At 40.7% G+C, this 15,623-nt stretch overlaps 1 protein-coding gene across 9 annotated transcripts in view; it reads left to right on the top strand.

Moving 5' to 3' along the window:
• KALRN (kalirin RhoGEF kinase) overlaps positions 1 to 15,623 on the top strand; it is a 500,706-nt gene that overhangs the window by 320,809 nt on the left and 164,274 nt on the right. For all 9 annotated transcript variants that reach the window (XM_051624220.1, XM_051624222.1, XM_051624223.1 and 6 more), the window contains exons 14-15: positions 7,694 to 7,889; positions 12,442 to 12,608. In XM_051624220.1, coding sequence (XP_051480180.1) covers positions 7,694 to 7,889; positions 12,442 to 12,608 — 363 coding nt within the window. The remainder of the gene's footprint in view (positions 1 to 7,693; positions 7,890 to 12,441; positions 12,609 to 15,623) is intronic.

The following is a 15,623-nucleotide window of genomic DNA, read 5'->3' as shown; positions in this document are numbered from 1 at the left end:
CCCTTAATCTCATTACATTGATTGATATTTATGCTCTGGATTCTTGGGATAAAGTGTGAAATCCAAACTATGGCAACACCTGGAAAGAGGCATAGCAGAAACATGAGAGAGCCTAGCTGTCCCTATGGGAGGCTATTCTGCCTTAGGTTTTAACACCATAAAATGACAACCCATTCTTTATTTAGGAAGCACATCTGACTTTGTTGCATGATATTGTTCCTTTACCAAGTCGTTACAGATTTCAAGACAAGAGAGAATCATTGGGGTTATATGGTTGGGCTTTCTGTATGATGCGGACTTCAACCGTGTTCATGCAGCCAACCAAGTAATTCAGGAGATTTCATGCAATGTGACTGTGGTAGCTGATCCACTACAAGGAAATAGGGTGTAAGACTTAGGGAAAAATAGCTGGCAGGCATTAGAGGCAGTGCTGGCAGCACACTGAGCATGTTATACCTATGAAGCACAGTCTTATACCAGAGTTATATCCTCTGTAAAATCTGTCAAGTATACATTGTCCTTTGCTTCAGAAATAGTCTTCTAAAGGCTTATTAACCGTTATTTGAATGAATGCTAATAAACAGTCAAGTGCTGAGTAAATGCACAAGAAGTTAATAGTAAAATACACTGAGTTGCAACCCCTAAGAAAGAGACTGCCAGTCTTTCTGCATATTTTTTCTTTATATCTTTTATAGAAAGATGATCAAGTTAACCTGTAGGCCTCTATAAACCTCTGTGTCTGGGAACAGGAATTATCTCAGCCAATACCTGTCTGGCAACAGTTGTTGGTTACCTCCAAAGAAACTTCCCTCTCCCTTTCCCAGAGCCACCTGGCTCCTTCCTTTGTGTGTGTTGTTTTGTTTCCTGCAGTCCGCATGGATCTGTTGATTGCTAGACAGAGCCTGTGCACTGCAGTCTTAGAGCAACATGGTTCCTAGGCCAATAAATAGTCCTGAAGGGATTATGGGGGTCCCCACTATACAAAATAAATTTGATCCTGTATGCTGTTTGTTATCTTTCAAAAAGCCCCATGACCACTAAAATCTTCACCTGCTGGATATCTTATTTTCCACCATTCAATCCCTTTGGCTCCATTTCACCTGCTAATTAAATTCATCAGCCTTGATTTCACTTGCTGGCTCTTCTGGCTCTTTGCCTCCATCCTTCAGTATGAGTTTAAAGGGAATAGGAGACAGCTTTCAGACAGTAGTTTACTTCACAGTTATTTACAGCTCACTTGAGGTTCAGGTTTATAACATTAGTGAATTAGCTGTCTGCTTGAAGGTACAAGATGTTTTATAGCCCCTCACTGACTTACAGCTGGCATTCAGGTGTGAGCTTCTTTATTGGAAATAGTGTTACAGGGATCATGAGATCATTTGAAAGGAAGGGAACAGTAAGAAAAAATTCAGCCTCTTACATTCATAAGCTGGAATCCTGTCTCATGCTCAGTGAGGTTTTGTTTTCCTTTTCCATATATACCTAGTTTTCTAACTGCACATCACTTAATTTGAAGGGAAGGTAGGAACTAAGCTGTTCTGGGCACCTGTCTCTTGGAGCTGAATTCCTTTGTTTTTCTTGATATTTTTGGGGTTCAGGAGTCAAAAGCACTGAAGCAGACTCATCACTGTGACAGCCTTTTCATACTTCAGTGACCCAGGTCCCCACTAAGGCAGTGTGGCGTCTCTGTCATCAAAAAATGGGTGACAGCATTGTCATATTGCACAGCGTCAGCCCAAACCAAGGCCTGAGAAGCAGGAACAGCAAACTTTCTGCTTACATGATCTGTAAAAATGACAGTTTCACTCACCCTTTCCTACTTATATCTCCTCTAGCTTTACCTTCAATAGGAGTCTGCTTGTAGATCCACTTATACTGTCACATCCAGTCCTCTGCTCTTCCAGCCTGCTCTGAACGCTGAAGCAGAGCCAAGTGTTGTCGCCCCTGGCATCCCTGGTGCCCAGTCTCCTGTATGTATCTTAGAAATCTGGTCTCCCCTACTCCACGATAACCTCTTTCTTTCTGCACTCAGAGAAGCTTCATCAGCATCCAGGAGTCAGAATTACCCTTACTGATTCCTTCCTGGATCATATCTGACCTCTCACCTCACCCTCTCTCATCTCAGACATATGGTTCCCACCTTTTTTTTTTTCTTCCTCACTCTTGAAGTGAGGCAGATATTCCCTTTTCTTGATTCTGAGCTCTGCACAGATCTGTCCTGAGTCTGTTCCTGTCTTGCCTCATCCCCATGTTCTACCCACTCTTCTCACCTTTGCTCCTCCTCCTACTTGCACCATCATTTCTCTTGCAACCTGCCTCCTACATTTACTTGCTCTTCCCAAGCAACTTTACTCTCTTTCAGATCTCTCTTGTAAGCCCACTCTTTGTGTTGAGAGCTGCTGCTCCTAAGATAGAACTTTCTTTCCTTCCTCCTCATATGCCCTTCCCCAGCCCATACCTCAAAATATCAACTCCAATGTGATTCATTCACCATGGAACATGTATTTTATTTTGCTTGATTCCTCATTTCCTCTCCCCACCTCCTTCAATTGGCAAACAAAAATTTCTCATTGGCATTAAACAAGATGGCTTTACATGTCAAACACTGAATTTAGGCCAAGTAAGCAGCATTCAAGGCTCAGCAGCACCATTTTGTAGAAAATCTCAGCAGCAACATAAAGAAGATACTTGGGATTTAAATGTGAAATTGTTGTAGATGTACAATTGCCTGCACAGCAGCTGCTGCAGCTCAGCTAGGTTCTTCAGCCTAATTCACAAGCAGGCTGCAATGTAGGCATGAGATGGCTGGACTCCTACTGCTGTTATTACTGTTCTTACTTTTGACCTGTGTACCTCATCTCTGTACCTCTCCTCTTTCTCCAGGATTGAAAATGAACATGTCTCTGTAGTTTCAGTCATGTTATCTGCTGGTGTTGCACTATGATAAATCCAGGAAGCAGTATTTCAGCAGTGGGAATTTGGGTATATTAGGTTGCTGCTTTAAGAGGATGCCTGCTTAAAGTGTATGTGGTCTAGACTGGTCGCTGTGTCTGCGTGAAACACAGTCCTGGCTGACACAGTCTGTATGTCTGTTAGAGCCTGTGGTAATAGCACAGAGCTCAGCAGAAACCCAGTATTTGCTCACATGCTGAAATGAACTCTTATGCTGCCTCTGCTACTGTGATCAGGGTATTTCAGGTGGCTCATGTAATACTAGATTAGGTTTAGTACAGCATTAGTTCCCCTCCTATTTTTATGGCTGCAGGAGCATCAGGTGAAGAATGAAGAGATGTGCTTTCTAGGCTCATTGTCAATCAATGCTTCCGTATTGTCAATCAAGGATGGTTCCATGACATCATGTCTTTCTCTCTCATTAGTACTCTGGAGTCACCTGATCTTCCATTAATAACATGGAGCTGTTTCTTGACCATCAACCTTATTACAACCAGCAAGGAAGGGTGTGGCTTCCAAGGAATCAGCCAGACTGTGGCTGACAATGACACACGTGCGCAGCTTTTCTTTGAACTGCGTGGGCACCTAAGGACAAGTCTGCTGCTTTTGCTAATGCAGACCTGGGCCCTGCCCCTGTTGCTGCTCTTAGGAGTCTTCTGCTGTGTTACTTTTTCTCTCTTGTGCCGCAGAAGAAAGCAGAATTTGGTGCTTCTCTTCTTTCAGGGCATGCAAGGGATGTTAAGGTCTATTAAGAATCTTGAACGCTGGAAAGTAAAGCGAATAAACATTAGTGCTGTCAGTTCTTCCCACCAAGAATCTAGAGGTGAACAGAGTAGACCCTAATCAGCCACTCTTTTGGGTCAAACGGGAATGGCCAAATGAGCCTCATATATGACACAATTCTGACACAGGCCCAGTGCAATTGGCTCAGACCACAGCTTAAGAGATAGGACACTTTTGTCTGATGCAAGCCAAGTTTCACTGTGCATGTCAACACCTGACCCAATCTGTGAAGGCATCTAAGGTCCATTTTTAGACTTGAAAAATACACATCTGCAGTTAATAGAGCTGCCTAATTGCAGCCTCTTCGTGGAAAAATAAAAAAAAAAAACCACAAAAACATTTTCCCTATACCAAACTCAAACCACTTAGGGACTGAACTTCAGACTCTGGGACCATTTCCAGATGATCCAGTTTGAAGTACAGAAACTGCTGGGATTTTGAGGCACTGGCTATATAGACAGAAAAGGAAATGTCTTAATGAGATATGCAAAGCAGCATGGTCTCTGGGATAGGGCACCAGATTGGGATTCAGGAAACCTGGGTTGTTATCACAGCTCTCTATTGCTTCTTTGCCTTCATGTGCCTTAGATTCCCTTCTAGCCATCTGTTTGCCTCAGTAACTCAGAGCAATGTACCCAACCTTTCTGTACACACTTTGCCTGAGGAATTTGGTGATGTTCCACCTCTTGCTGTGCCTGTCTCCTTCCTCTCTTCCTCTCACCCAGCATATGGAATGATTATCGCTTCTTCATCAGCCCCACTGAGAGGCAACTTCCTTCTTTCCTTCTCCCCTCTATTGGTGGCTGTGCTCCTGGCCTTAGCAGAGCTGGCTTTGGACTAACAAGCCCCACAGGACCTGTCTGACTGTCCAGAGCCACTCAGATGCAGTCTTAGCTCCTGTTCCGAGTCCTGGCAATGTGACATGAAGCACCGTGGGCTCACCTTGCATCCCACATTGTTTACCAGCTCATGTCCTGACTTCCTGTATCCTCCTTTCCTCATCAATTGGAACTGTTGATTGGAACTGGGGAGTATGTATAGTGGAGCATAAACCCTTCAGTGCCCTGCAATGGCCAATAGGACAGGTAGATATTTATGTGCAGCTCCTCCCATGTGGGGAGCCTGATGAAAGCTGGCTGACAACTTGAGCATCAAGAGCACTGGTTGGCTGGGTTGGTAATGGTTCCCTTGAGTGTCTGGGGATGCTGCTCTGCTAGATACCTGGCTTGGACACTCAGGCCTAAGGGGCAAAATGCAGTGCAGAGGGGAACAGCCATTTGGCTGTGCTTGGGCAGGAATTATTGTAGGTTTAATGGTAAAAGTAATGCTGCTCAGTGTCTTCTACAGCCAAGAGGTAAAGTTACAAACAGAAAGAGCTCCACAGCAGAGAGGTTTACCCAGGCAGTTCTGCAGAAGTGCTGTATCTCAATGTTATTGTGGGGACATCTGTTGATTCCTTCTTAGGTCCATATACACCTTCTCCGACAGTTCAACCCTCCAAAAGATTTTCCTGTCCTGGACATGATGATCCATAGAAATAAAAGGGATGGAGAGATTTTGTTCTGATCAGAATCCCCTTACTATGGCTGCAAGAGCAAACTTATATAGCACATTCTTAAGCACTTTAAAAAAGTATTTTCTATTAGTGTTACTCATAAATGCTTTTATACATCTTCCTGAGTGCACTTGCCTGAGAATGTTCACAGGAAATTTGGAAGTACTTTGTGAACCCCTGCATAATTTTAAACGATGATGTTTTAACGGCCTGACAATCAATGCAATTAATTAAAACAGGCAATATTTTTAATAGCTCATAAATAATAAAATTCTTCTAATTCCCTTGTATCATTGTGCCTTTGCATTTACTTCTATGAGCAGAAAAGGCTTTGTGTTCAACTTTAAGTGTTATTGTCATGACTGTAGGAACCTGTTCTTATTCTAAATTTGTTTGGTTGTTTGTAGTTTGAAACAACGTCAAGACCACCTGAGTTCTGAACACTGTTAGCTGAGGATCTGTCTAGTTAAACCCTTCCCCAGCATCTACTTTAGTCATTTCTCCATAACTGTTAAATCTGCCAATAAAGTCTCCACAGTCCAGGGAATCCGGCTACGACACGTGAATGAATCAGAGGCTGCTGAAATCAGGCATGGGGCCAAGGAGACTGTAGAGATAGCTATTATTTAAAGGTAATTGAGTGGAATGGGCAATGGAACAAGCTGAAGAAAAGTAGAAGCCCCTCAGGATGTCCACACTCTGCCTTTCACTCTGCAGCTGAGGTCCCAGGTTCTTGGTTGAGTAAATCTCTTTTTCTGCCTCTCTCAAAAAAGAGCCTACAAACTGCTCATGTTTTCTTTTCTAATGCAAAACTGTGTGCTCCCATCCACGCTAATGTGAGAAGGGCTGAGAGCCGGTCCATTTGGATTGCCTTCCTGTGCCTGTGCTGGATGGCACACGTGCTTTCTGGAAAGAAAACTGAATGGGAATTTTTTAGTCTTGGCTACTTGGGAAGTTCAGCATCTCACTGCACACAGGCACTGAAGAAGACTTCTAGTGAGAAACAGAGAACTTTGCACTACATCATATTGTGCACAAGTGTGAATTTAGATACCTAGTTTTAGCTCTCCTAAATCTAGCTATGAGGAATTCACCTATAAGTCAGAACTAAGGCATTTATTTAATATTTGAAATTGCTTTTAGAAATGGTATTCTGCACAGTACGGTACTAGGCTATATGCGTGATTTCATTTCCCATTTCCCCTGTCACCCCTCCCTCATTCATTGTCACTATCACATCCCCTCTTCTTTGTCTGTAGTAGCAGAATCTAGGTTGAGGTGGGGCTGTGCTCTGTGTGTGGAGGCCAGACCTTGCTTTAATCAAACAGGCAAAACCAGAGAAGGACTTTGATACAGGTTGGCTACTTGTGGGCTAAAACGTAAAATACAAAAGGCACAGTAGGCAGGCTGCTAAAATCATCACACTGTGTGTTATAATGAAAAAGCAAAGAAAGCAATACAAGATTTTGCATGTTCTCATGAGTTGCAGGTAATAGAAGGTTTTTGGGTTGAGCCAGGTTCCTTCATTCTGCTGGTGATCCACCAGCCTAGAATATGATGTTCTAGGCTGCGTTTTCCCCATCAGTAAAAGTGAATTATTTATATTCATATTCCAGTTTAAAAGTTTTCTGATCCACAGGAGAAAAAAGTTACACAGGGCCTGTTTCCAGGTCCACTGAAGACAAGAGAAAGGCCCTCATAAAATACTGTAAGTCCTTGAAAGCACAGGATAGGGCTCATTGTACAACTGCAGTAAGTGCTGTGGGGGTTAACTCACAAATTCATAATAAAATATCTAGTCTCATGATGCATTTTCTGAGAACAATGGGTAGATACTCTTCACAATACACTATAAAGATGATAATTCTGAAAATGTATTAATTGTCCCTGGTTTAGGGCTTAATAGAAGCAGCTTATAATTTCAGTTCTATGAAGATGGAGTAAATAATATTTCCATCTGTAATATGTAAATATAGTGCATTGCAAAATGTTTTCAGAAACACTCAGGCCATTTTGGGATTGTGTGGTCACAGGTGTTACGGATTGTTTTGCAATTCTGTGAGCATTACTTCTTCATTTACATTTGAATTTCTTCAGAAACATTATCTCTGCTGTCCATGTGAATACATTGTGTCCTCTCGCAAAGCCCTCTGAACGTGTAAGGGAAAACGAAGGTGTCTGGTTTCTTGTTGGATTGTTGGATTTTTATGGATCCACACCTAAGCAAAATGTTAAGCATGACCATTAAGCAGGCAGGATCCATAGCGTACTGAGGTTTTCATTTGGGGGTTTCTGGATCAGGGTCAAAATGTGAAGCACTTTTTTGATCCAGAAACAGTTTGAGAGTAATATTTTTTTTCATTGATCTTGTGTGAATCCAGTATCTTTCTTCTGCCCGTGAAGGTTACAGCAGAGTTAGATGCCTGGAATGAAGATCTGCTGAGACAAATGAACGACTTTAACACTGAAGACCTCACTCTGGCTGAGCAGCGCTTGCAGCGTCACACCGAGCGGAAGTTGGCCATGAACAATATGACCTTTGAAGTCATCCAGCAAGGGCAAGATTTACATCAGTACATCATGGAGGTCCAAGCATCAGGTGAGGGGGACAATTTAATCTCTATTTTACACCAGAAAACAAGACAAAGCACCCAAGGAAAAAAGAAGAAAGTGTATCAAGCAAAAAAAAAAAAAAAGCAAAAATTGCCTTATAATTTTCAAATACATCAGCTTTTAACATAAGTAAATATGTGCATTACCTGTTTCTCCACTTCCAGAACTGTGCCCTGTGCCACATTTCAGGGTGCAGATGTGTCCAAGGGAGAGAGAACGAGAGAAAGGGGGATAAGGGGAGAAGGAGGCTAGTTATCTATGAGCCCTCTGGGAAAGAATTGAAATATGAGATCCTTGAAGCTAGGAATGAAATGGAATTCTTGGTTGCAGACAGCTGTAATTGGAATTACTTTGTGAAAAAGGAAATATGATAAACTATACTGGAATTTTCTTTTTCAGTGTGCACTTGAAAGTTAAAGGTAGCAACTCAGGTGTGGAAAAAAAACAACCAACCTTTGGCATGTTCTCTTAAATGCCAATCTGATTCATGTTAATAGGGAGTCTGATATTTTTACTCTGCTTCTCAGATGTAGGATCCTATTCCTAAGACATCCTATGAATCAGGATTTTTGTATCCTTCCATTCTGCATTTGGAAAAGGAATATCATAATTCAGATTAATCAGTGCATGAAGTCCATAAATTAGTATTACTTGTGAAGTGTTTTAACCGTCTTAAATGTCCAGAAGGAGTGCAAAGCAAGAGTAATTCCTGTTCTTTCCAGTTTGCCTTTTCAAAATAGAAAGTATTTTTATGGTTTTATTCTTTGACAAATATTTTACCTCTAGGCACCCACCTTTAAACAAATCTGGCAGTATTCAGCTTCATTTGGCAAGCTGCACTCAACAGAGGCTTAAGGATTGCTAGAAGAGGATGTCATGAACTAGACTTGTCCTAATACATCAATTAAGATGCTTTCTTTTTTTGTCCTCATCTTAGAAGAATCTTAATATGAGTAGGAATCCATACAGAGTGCAGTCAGGAGTCTCAGTGACTGTTTTTTAGCAAAAAAAATATCCATGTTCATCAAGAAGTTAGAAACAGCTTCTTTTGGATTGCAGATGAAAGATTAGCAACTAAATGAAGTGACTTTGAAAATGTTTTTATAAGATTATCTGAGATCACTTTCTATGAAGCCTACCCAATAAAAATCTATTGCTCCCAAAGGCAAGGAAGCAATAAGCCCCATGGGGATGCAGAGTAACTGTAGTTAATCAAAAGTAATGGGCATGTCTGCCATGCACAGAATGCTAAATGCTGGGAGAATGGCAAAATAAGGGAGTGAGATTGCTCTTGGGAGTCTACTATTTCTTATTTCAATAAAGGACAGTTATACTCCATAAAAAATTCATTAGATTTTACTCCCTTTCCTGAATCCTATATAATAGTTTTTTCAGTGCATAAGTTAAGGGATGATTGTTCTTACTGCCAGAGCTGTGAACCTGCAGGCATTCTGGGAATTCAGCTGCTGTTGCTGCTTCCTATTGCACAGTGTCACCACTGCTACAATCAGAACTCAGCTATAGAAGATAAAACCAGAAAAAGTCTGACTCTTTCAGGGACGTTCTACCTAACAAGTCACTCTTAACTGACCAAGTTTCTTCCCTTCCCTATAATCCTCTTTGAGCTTTATTCTTTTTATCATGTCACACGGAAAACTGATTCAATTTTGATCACTCTGGTGTTTGGCTTGGAGGTCCTTAAGCTAGTAAGTCTGTCAGATGAAATTACACTCAGGTTTTTCCACACATGATGCCTTTTTCACTTGGAAATCTTGTGCAGGTGGAAAAGAAGGTTTCAGACATTCACCCAGGATTTTTGTATCTCCAATGCAGATTTGGAGCAGTGATTCTTACCAGGCTGTGGAGTGTCTGAAAATTCCCGTTAACATTGTCAAGTTGGTACAGTAAATCCAGTGGTCCAGTCATCCACTGTATCAATCTCTGTGCAGATATTAAGGCATCAGTGCATGGAAGGCATCCCTGCAAGTCCAGTATTTCTAACATTTCGTACAGCTCAGAGTTATGTTGCTGTGATTCCTCCTGCTGCTCCAGCACATGCAGGCGAGCTTGGTTTGGATTCGCCTTTTTTCACAGGCTAATTCACACTGACCCTTATTTCATGTAATTACTCTTCAAAGAAATGTTTGTGGGGTTTTGTTGTGTTGTTGTTTGTTTTTTGTGGGTTTTTTTTATTAGAGGATATGTAAGAATTGGAAGTCTGGTCATGTTTTCTGAAACTTTGCAGTACTTTCAAATTTTCTTCATGTTTCACTAAAATCTGTGTCCTGCAGGAAACATATTTGCATTTAGAGAATATTATAGTATATTATAGAGAAAGACTGGAGTTTTCAATGAGCCAGCACTTTTTATGTCAATGAACCTATCTTCTGTTTCTCCAGTTGGGTTGTAGCTCTACTACTGATAGCAAAGCTAAATAGATGGGCAAATATTTTCAAAAATTGATATTGATTTTTGGGTGTCGTTACTTACTAAGTTGAAAGGGCCTGATGTTTCCAAAAGCAGCACCTTGGACATTTCTGAGAAATCAAGTTCCTGCAGAAAGCTTAGGATCATAATTCAGCAGTGATTTCACACCTCAACCTGAGCTGCAGTGATGACACATTCATGTAATGCATTAACACATGCACCTTAGTCATTTTGCTTCTAGGTACTAAAAGCAGTTACACTCTAATAGGTGCTTAATTGATTGCACAAATGGATTTTATTTTTAAAGTGCATTTCCATTGTTAGTTTAACTGTCATAATGAGCACCACAGTTAGGAGTTGCTCATGTTTTACAGGGCTACCTTTTTATGTCTTAGAAGCAATTTGTCTAAATGAAGCCTGAAATGCTCTGCAAATCTGATGTGGGGGAAATGTATACAATCCCTAAGTGTTATGTGGAAAATTCAAAGCCCCTTTGCTTCCTTGTTGTCAAGCTACCATCATTCATTATTTTTTCCTAGTGTTGCATTACTTAAAAGGGAAACAAATGCCTTTCATTTTGTTCGTGATGTCATTTATACCTAGTTATAACTATAGGTCATTACTGCAAGGAAGAGGATAATAAATTTATTGTCACAAGCTTTTAATAGTTCAGCCAAAGAACAACTTCAGAGCAGTTTGAAAACAGCTTTGTACAGGTCTAAAAAACTATACCTTTACGTTACACTGAACAGTGTGTCCCATTGCAAATAGCTCAGGTGTAACCAATGTGTGTTTTGTAGGATGCCAGTTAGTGGCTCTTTTCTGTAATTTTTTTTAGAAACATTTTCAATTCACTATCCTTCATATCTGCTGCACTGGTTGGAGACATTAGAAGAAAATGGCAACCAGGTTCAGTTTATCAGAAAATCAGTCATGCTTTTCTATCTATCCAAACACAATGTAGAGATAATATGTATGAAATTATTCTGAAAACAAGGCTTTCTATTTGGCAAACCAATCTTTGAGAAGAATAAGTCCTTCCACCACATGCACTGGCACTGTAGACATATGACAAGGAAGAAAGGGCAGATCATTCATCATGGGAAGCACAGGCTGCTCTTGGATAGCATCCCAGGCATTTCACTGGTTGCTGCTGATGAGTTAGCACAATGAAAAGCCATCCCAGCTGAGTGTGCATGAAGGGAAACTGTGCATTTAATATTGAATAGGTGTGGTGAAGTCAAGCATATAAAAAGCCATCAGGTCCTGAGGATACAGAACCATATGCAGGCTAATTGTAGCAACAATGCCTGGTGTCTGGCAGTTGAAAGGAGCTTCATTCCCAAGAATAGAAACATATTAAATTTCTAGTTCTAACTGGGAAGCCAGGGGCCATTCCACTTTATTTGGTAATGAAGAAACTGATTAATTTTGGCTGGGAAAGGAAATAAGCCAATCACTTCCATTCCCATGTGCTTTTTCTGATAAATCCAGAAACCAGGAAAAAGAGGATATGTTCAGTCATAAGGTCATAATTATTGTGTGGACTGTCCTGTGTAAGTACCACTGTGAGAGAGAATGAAAGTCACAAGGCTCTGAGGAGGATAAAGGGGGAAGAATAGGCATCTTTCTAAATGGGATTTTTAAAATAGCATCCAAGTCCATTGTACAGCAGCTTCTAATGAACACATTTATTTTTTTAATGCCCTATTATTCCATGAAATCAAATGGCTTTGGAGAAAAGTGTAGTGTTTTCTCAGCATTACTGCAATCTGATTATTTTTATATTAGGTTCCTTATCCTCCATTTATGGAAGCCAATGGCAAAATTCCAGTAGACCTCAATAAGGGAAGAGTCAGGTCTTTATTAGTTTATAATAACAGGCATTACAGTAACATGGGATGACATCATATTTCCTTCAGGCCAAACTTTCACAATTACACTGGTAACGTAGCCAGCAATGCTATGCTAATAAAGAAGGAAGATGTGAAGCTCATGTAACCACTACACACAAGACCCGTGTTAGGTGGCAAAAAAATTTTGCACCTTACATTTGTGCCACAACTGGAATTTCAAATAAATGCAATGATCTCTCTCTCTGTATGTTGCAGGCATTGAGCTGATCTGTGAAAAAGACATTGATCTTGCGACACAGGTTCAAGAACTGCTGGAATTCCTTCATGAGAAACAGCATGAGCTGGAGCTGAATGCTGACCAGACCCACAAGAGGTTAGAGCAGTGCCTGCAGCTCCGGCACCTACAGGCTGAAGTCAAGCAGGTGAGAGTTTTTAACCACACATAAGAGTCTGAAATGTGTTTTCAGCCCTTACATACATGAAAACTGCTAAACTACCTTCTGCCAAGTCACATACCTTTAATCCCCCCTTCTTTAACATTACTTGATTTGCTGACAGATTGCAGCATGACTCTTTACAAATAACAATGGGCCCTGTTCCCTCTAGTATGCATCTAGTGGCTTCATGAGTAGTTATTGAAAGTCTGTGCAGAACTGACCCCAGAACTACTCAGCTGGAGAAGCTCCTTCAAATGCCATCATGTGTTCATAGAATCATAGAATGTGTTGGGTTGGAAGGGACTTCTAAGGGTCATCTAGTCCAACCCCCTGGGGTTATATTCCCTGGTCTGGGAATATAGTTATTTGATTTGGGTTCCAGGCTTAAGCTGTTGTGGAGAGTTGGCCCAGAGAAAAGGATAACTGAGCTGTGAGCTCTAAGTCTGACATTACAATATAGTTTTACCTTTTATTGCAATACATCTGTTGACCTGCAGGAATCTTTAATGTCTGGGTGAGGTAAAAAACTTTGTCTGTGGTCTGTAGATCCTGGGGCTCGTTCATCCATCTTAGTATTGTTACATTGCCGTTCTTCCAGATTTCATCCTAGCAGAGGCGGTTAAGTTCTGCCTCCCTAGGTTTCCCCTGGTATTTAATTTGGATGCCTCACATTTCTTTGTTTCCCTGTGCTCTGCTTACTAATACTTAGGTGGCTTCACACTTCAGTGCATGTCTGGATTTAAATGGAGTGGTGTTAGTTTCATTAGGAGAACCAGGAACATTTTTCCAGACACCTGAAATATTCAGGTTTCTATTTTACCAGTACGAATGTGGGGGATTTTTGTGGGTTGTTTTTTTCCAATACTACAAAGTGAAAAATATTTACTTCTAAAGTAAATGTGTGAGTGATGCTTGAATTGTTTTATCATTGCTGGCAAAAAAAATATGTTTTTTTCTTAAATCACTCTCAAGCTGGAAGCTGGCAGCACCAACACCAGCGCATGCATTTTCTTTCAAAGTCCACTTTAATGTGAATATTTTGCAACCCTAAATGGAAGTAGCACAGAACTCTCCGCAGTTTTTGTTTTAAAAATGTAATCACTTTGCACTTACGATAACTGAAAGCAAACTCCTCACGAAGCTGCAGAGCTCTAGAGAGTGCTTTGGCTTCTGAAAAAGAAGAGCCGCTGTGAGATTCACAATCACTGCCTTGATGTGATGATGAAGTGTATCCTTTTTTCCATCGGTTCCCAAGGTTTCTTACACACCACCTAGCTAAGCGTGGAGTTTTGTGCAGTAGATTTATGATGAAATAGAGCTGCTTTAACTTACGAGAGAAAATGCAGAGGAGTAATTTGTGTAGCAGAAATGCCAACAAAGCAGGTTATCACCAGCTGACCAAGTCTCCCTAGCCCACTTGGCCAAGATGAAGTGCCGCTTGGTCAGCCCTGTGGCTGCTCCTGGAGCCATACAGAGGCAGTGCAGCACTTGCCTTGTTATCAAGTATCTGCTGGACTTAAACTATTTCACAAACCAAAAATTTAACCAAAAGAAATGATTTTAGGACTGAGCTATCTACTTACTGTGAGAGGAGAACAGCTGCCTTGAATTAGTATTTTTTTAACGGAACCTGGGACCATCAGAGTCTTCATTACTATGTGACCTTTCAGCAAACCAGTAGTGAAGAATCGTTTTATTTGTTCAGCTGAATACTAAGGACTCCTTTGTTTATTAACCTATAAATTACCACAGCTACAGTTTCCCTTAGAAAGAGGCAAGTTAAAATATATCTGCACCCTATCTAGTTGGCTTCCTGTAGATGAGTCATGTTCCCAACCATTTAGTGAAATTGGGAAATATATTGATTCTGTCTTGAAACTCATCTCCAGTCTGACCCAGGTTTCCTTCGCTTTCATTTCAGTGCATCTGAGACGATGAATGATCTCATTACCAAATTGCTCTCACTCTTGTGAATCAGTTGAGCTATGGTTGCTGCAGGACACCTACTGTGGCTGTGGTTAAGTTCTGCTGACACAGTAAAATTGGTCAAGGCTGCTACGTGTACATGTGTTTGCATTTTGATATAATGGCTCAAGGAAATACAAAGTCTTTTAACTGTCTCTATCTATTTAAGTCTCATTTACCAGGGATTTCTGGTTTATATCTTATGCACCAGGGGTTTGAATGCCAAGACAATGAATGGAAGTTTGGGGCCATTAAAGCAGAACAATTCCAAATTATATGTTCTGTGAACTGTGTTAGGGTTGAAATTGTATAGATCAGTGATTCACAAACTCTTTGTTATTAAGAAACATCCTGCCTAAGACTGCTTTCCCCTCATTTGGATCCCACTCATTTCCGACAGAAAGCACAGAGCTTGGATTGCTTGCATTAGAGGAATAGCAGAATAGAGTTGTGGAGATCAGTTTAAAAACCAAACTTTCTAATGCTGTGCTTGCAGATGTTTGGATTCCCTATCCCCTCTTTTTGTCTTCGCATGTTCTATTTCTTTTTCTGTTAAGCTTTGAACTTGATCTAATTTGCTCCCAGATATCCTCACAATGTCCCACAATTTTCCAGATTGATTCAAAGTGTATTTATTCCTTCTCAAGTGCCTGTTACCCATCCACTTTTGCTGTTTGGCATTAGATTTGCTTGCAGATGAACATGCTCAGAGGATGATGGGAAGCAGTCATTTAAGATACACTGAATATATTTGGTTTTTTCACAGTTTAATGCCACAGTGCTCTCAGAAACTTGATGCAATTTTGAACCAGAAGGTGTCCTTGCTGGTGGTTGTGTCTCTGGTATTAAGAGCCTCTCAAAGAAGCTGCGAAGGCTCCAGAGATGTAAAAGATTTACTTACATTATTTTGCCTTTACACTTAAAATTTTTTTCCAGTGTAACTTGGTGGATATCATTAGCAAGGCCTTAAGTCTATTTTAGAAACATGAAAGAAAAGATTCTGACTAAATTAAACCAACACTACATGATGCAGAG

This window comes from Apus apus, chromosome 6 (assembly GCF_020740795.1).
Source record: "Apus apus isolate bApuApu2 chromosome 6, bApuApu2.pri.cur, whole genome shotgun sequence".
In the NCBI taxonomy this organism is placed as follows: Eukaryota; Metazoa; Chordata; class Aves; order Apodiformes; family Apodidae; genus Apus; species Apus apus.
This window is presented reverse-complemented; position numbering and strand designations above follow the sequence as displayed.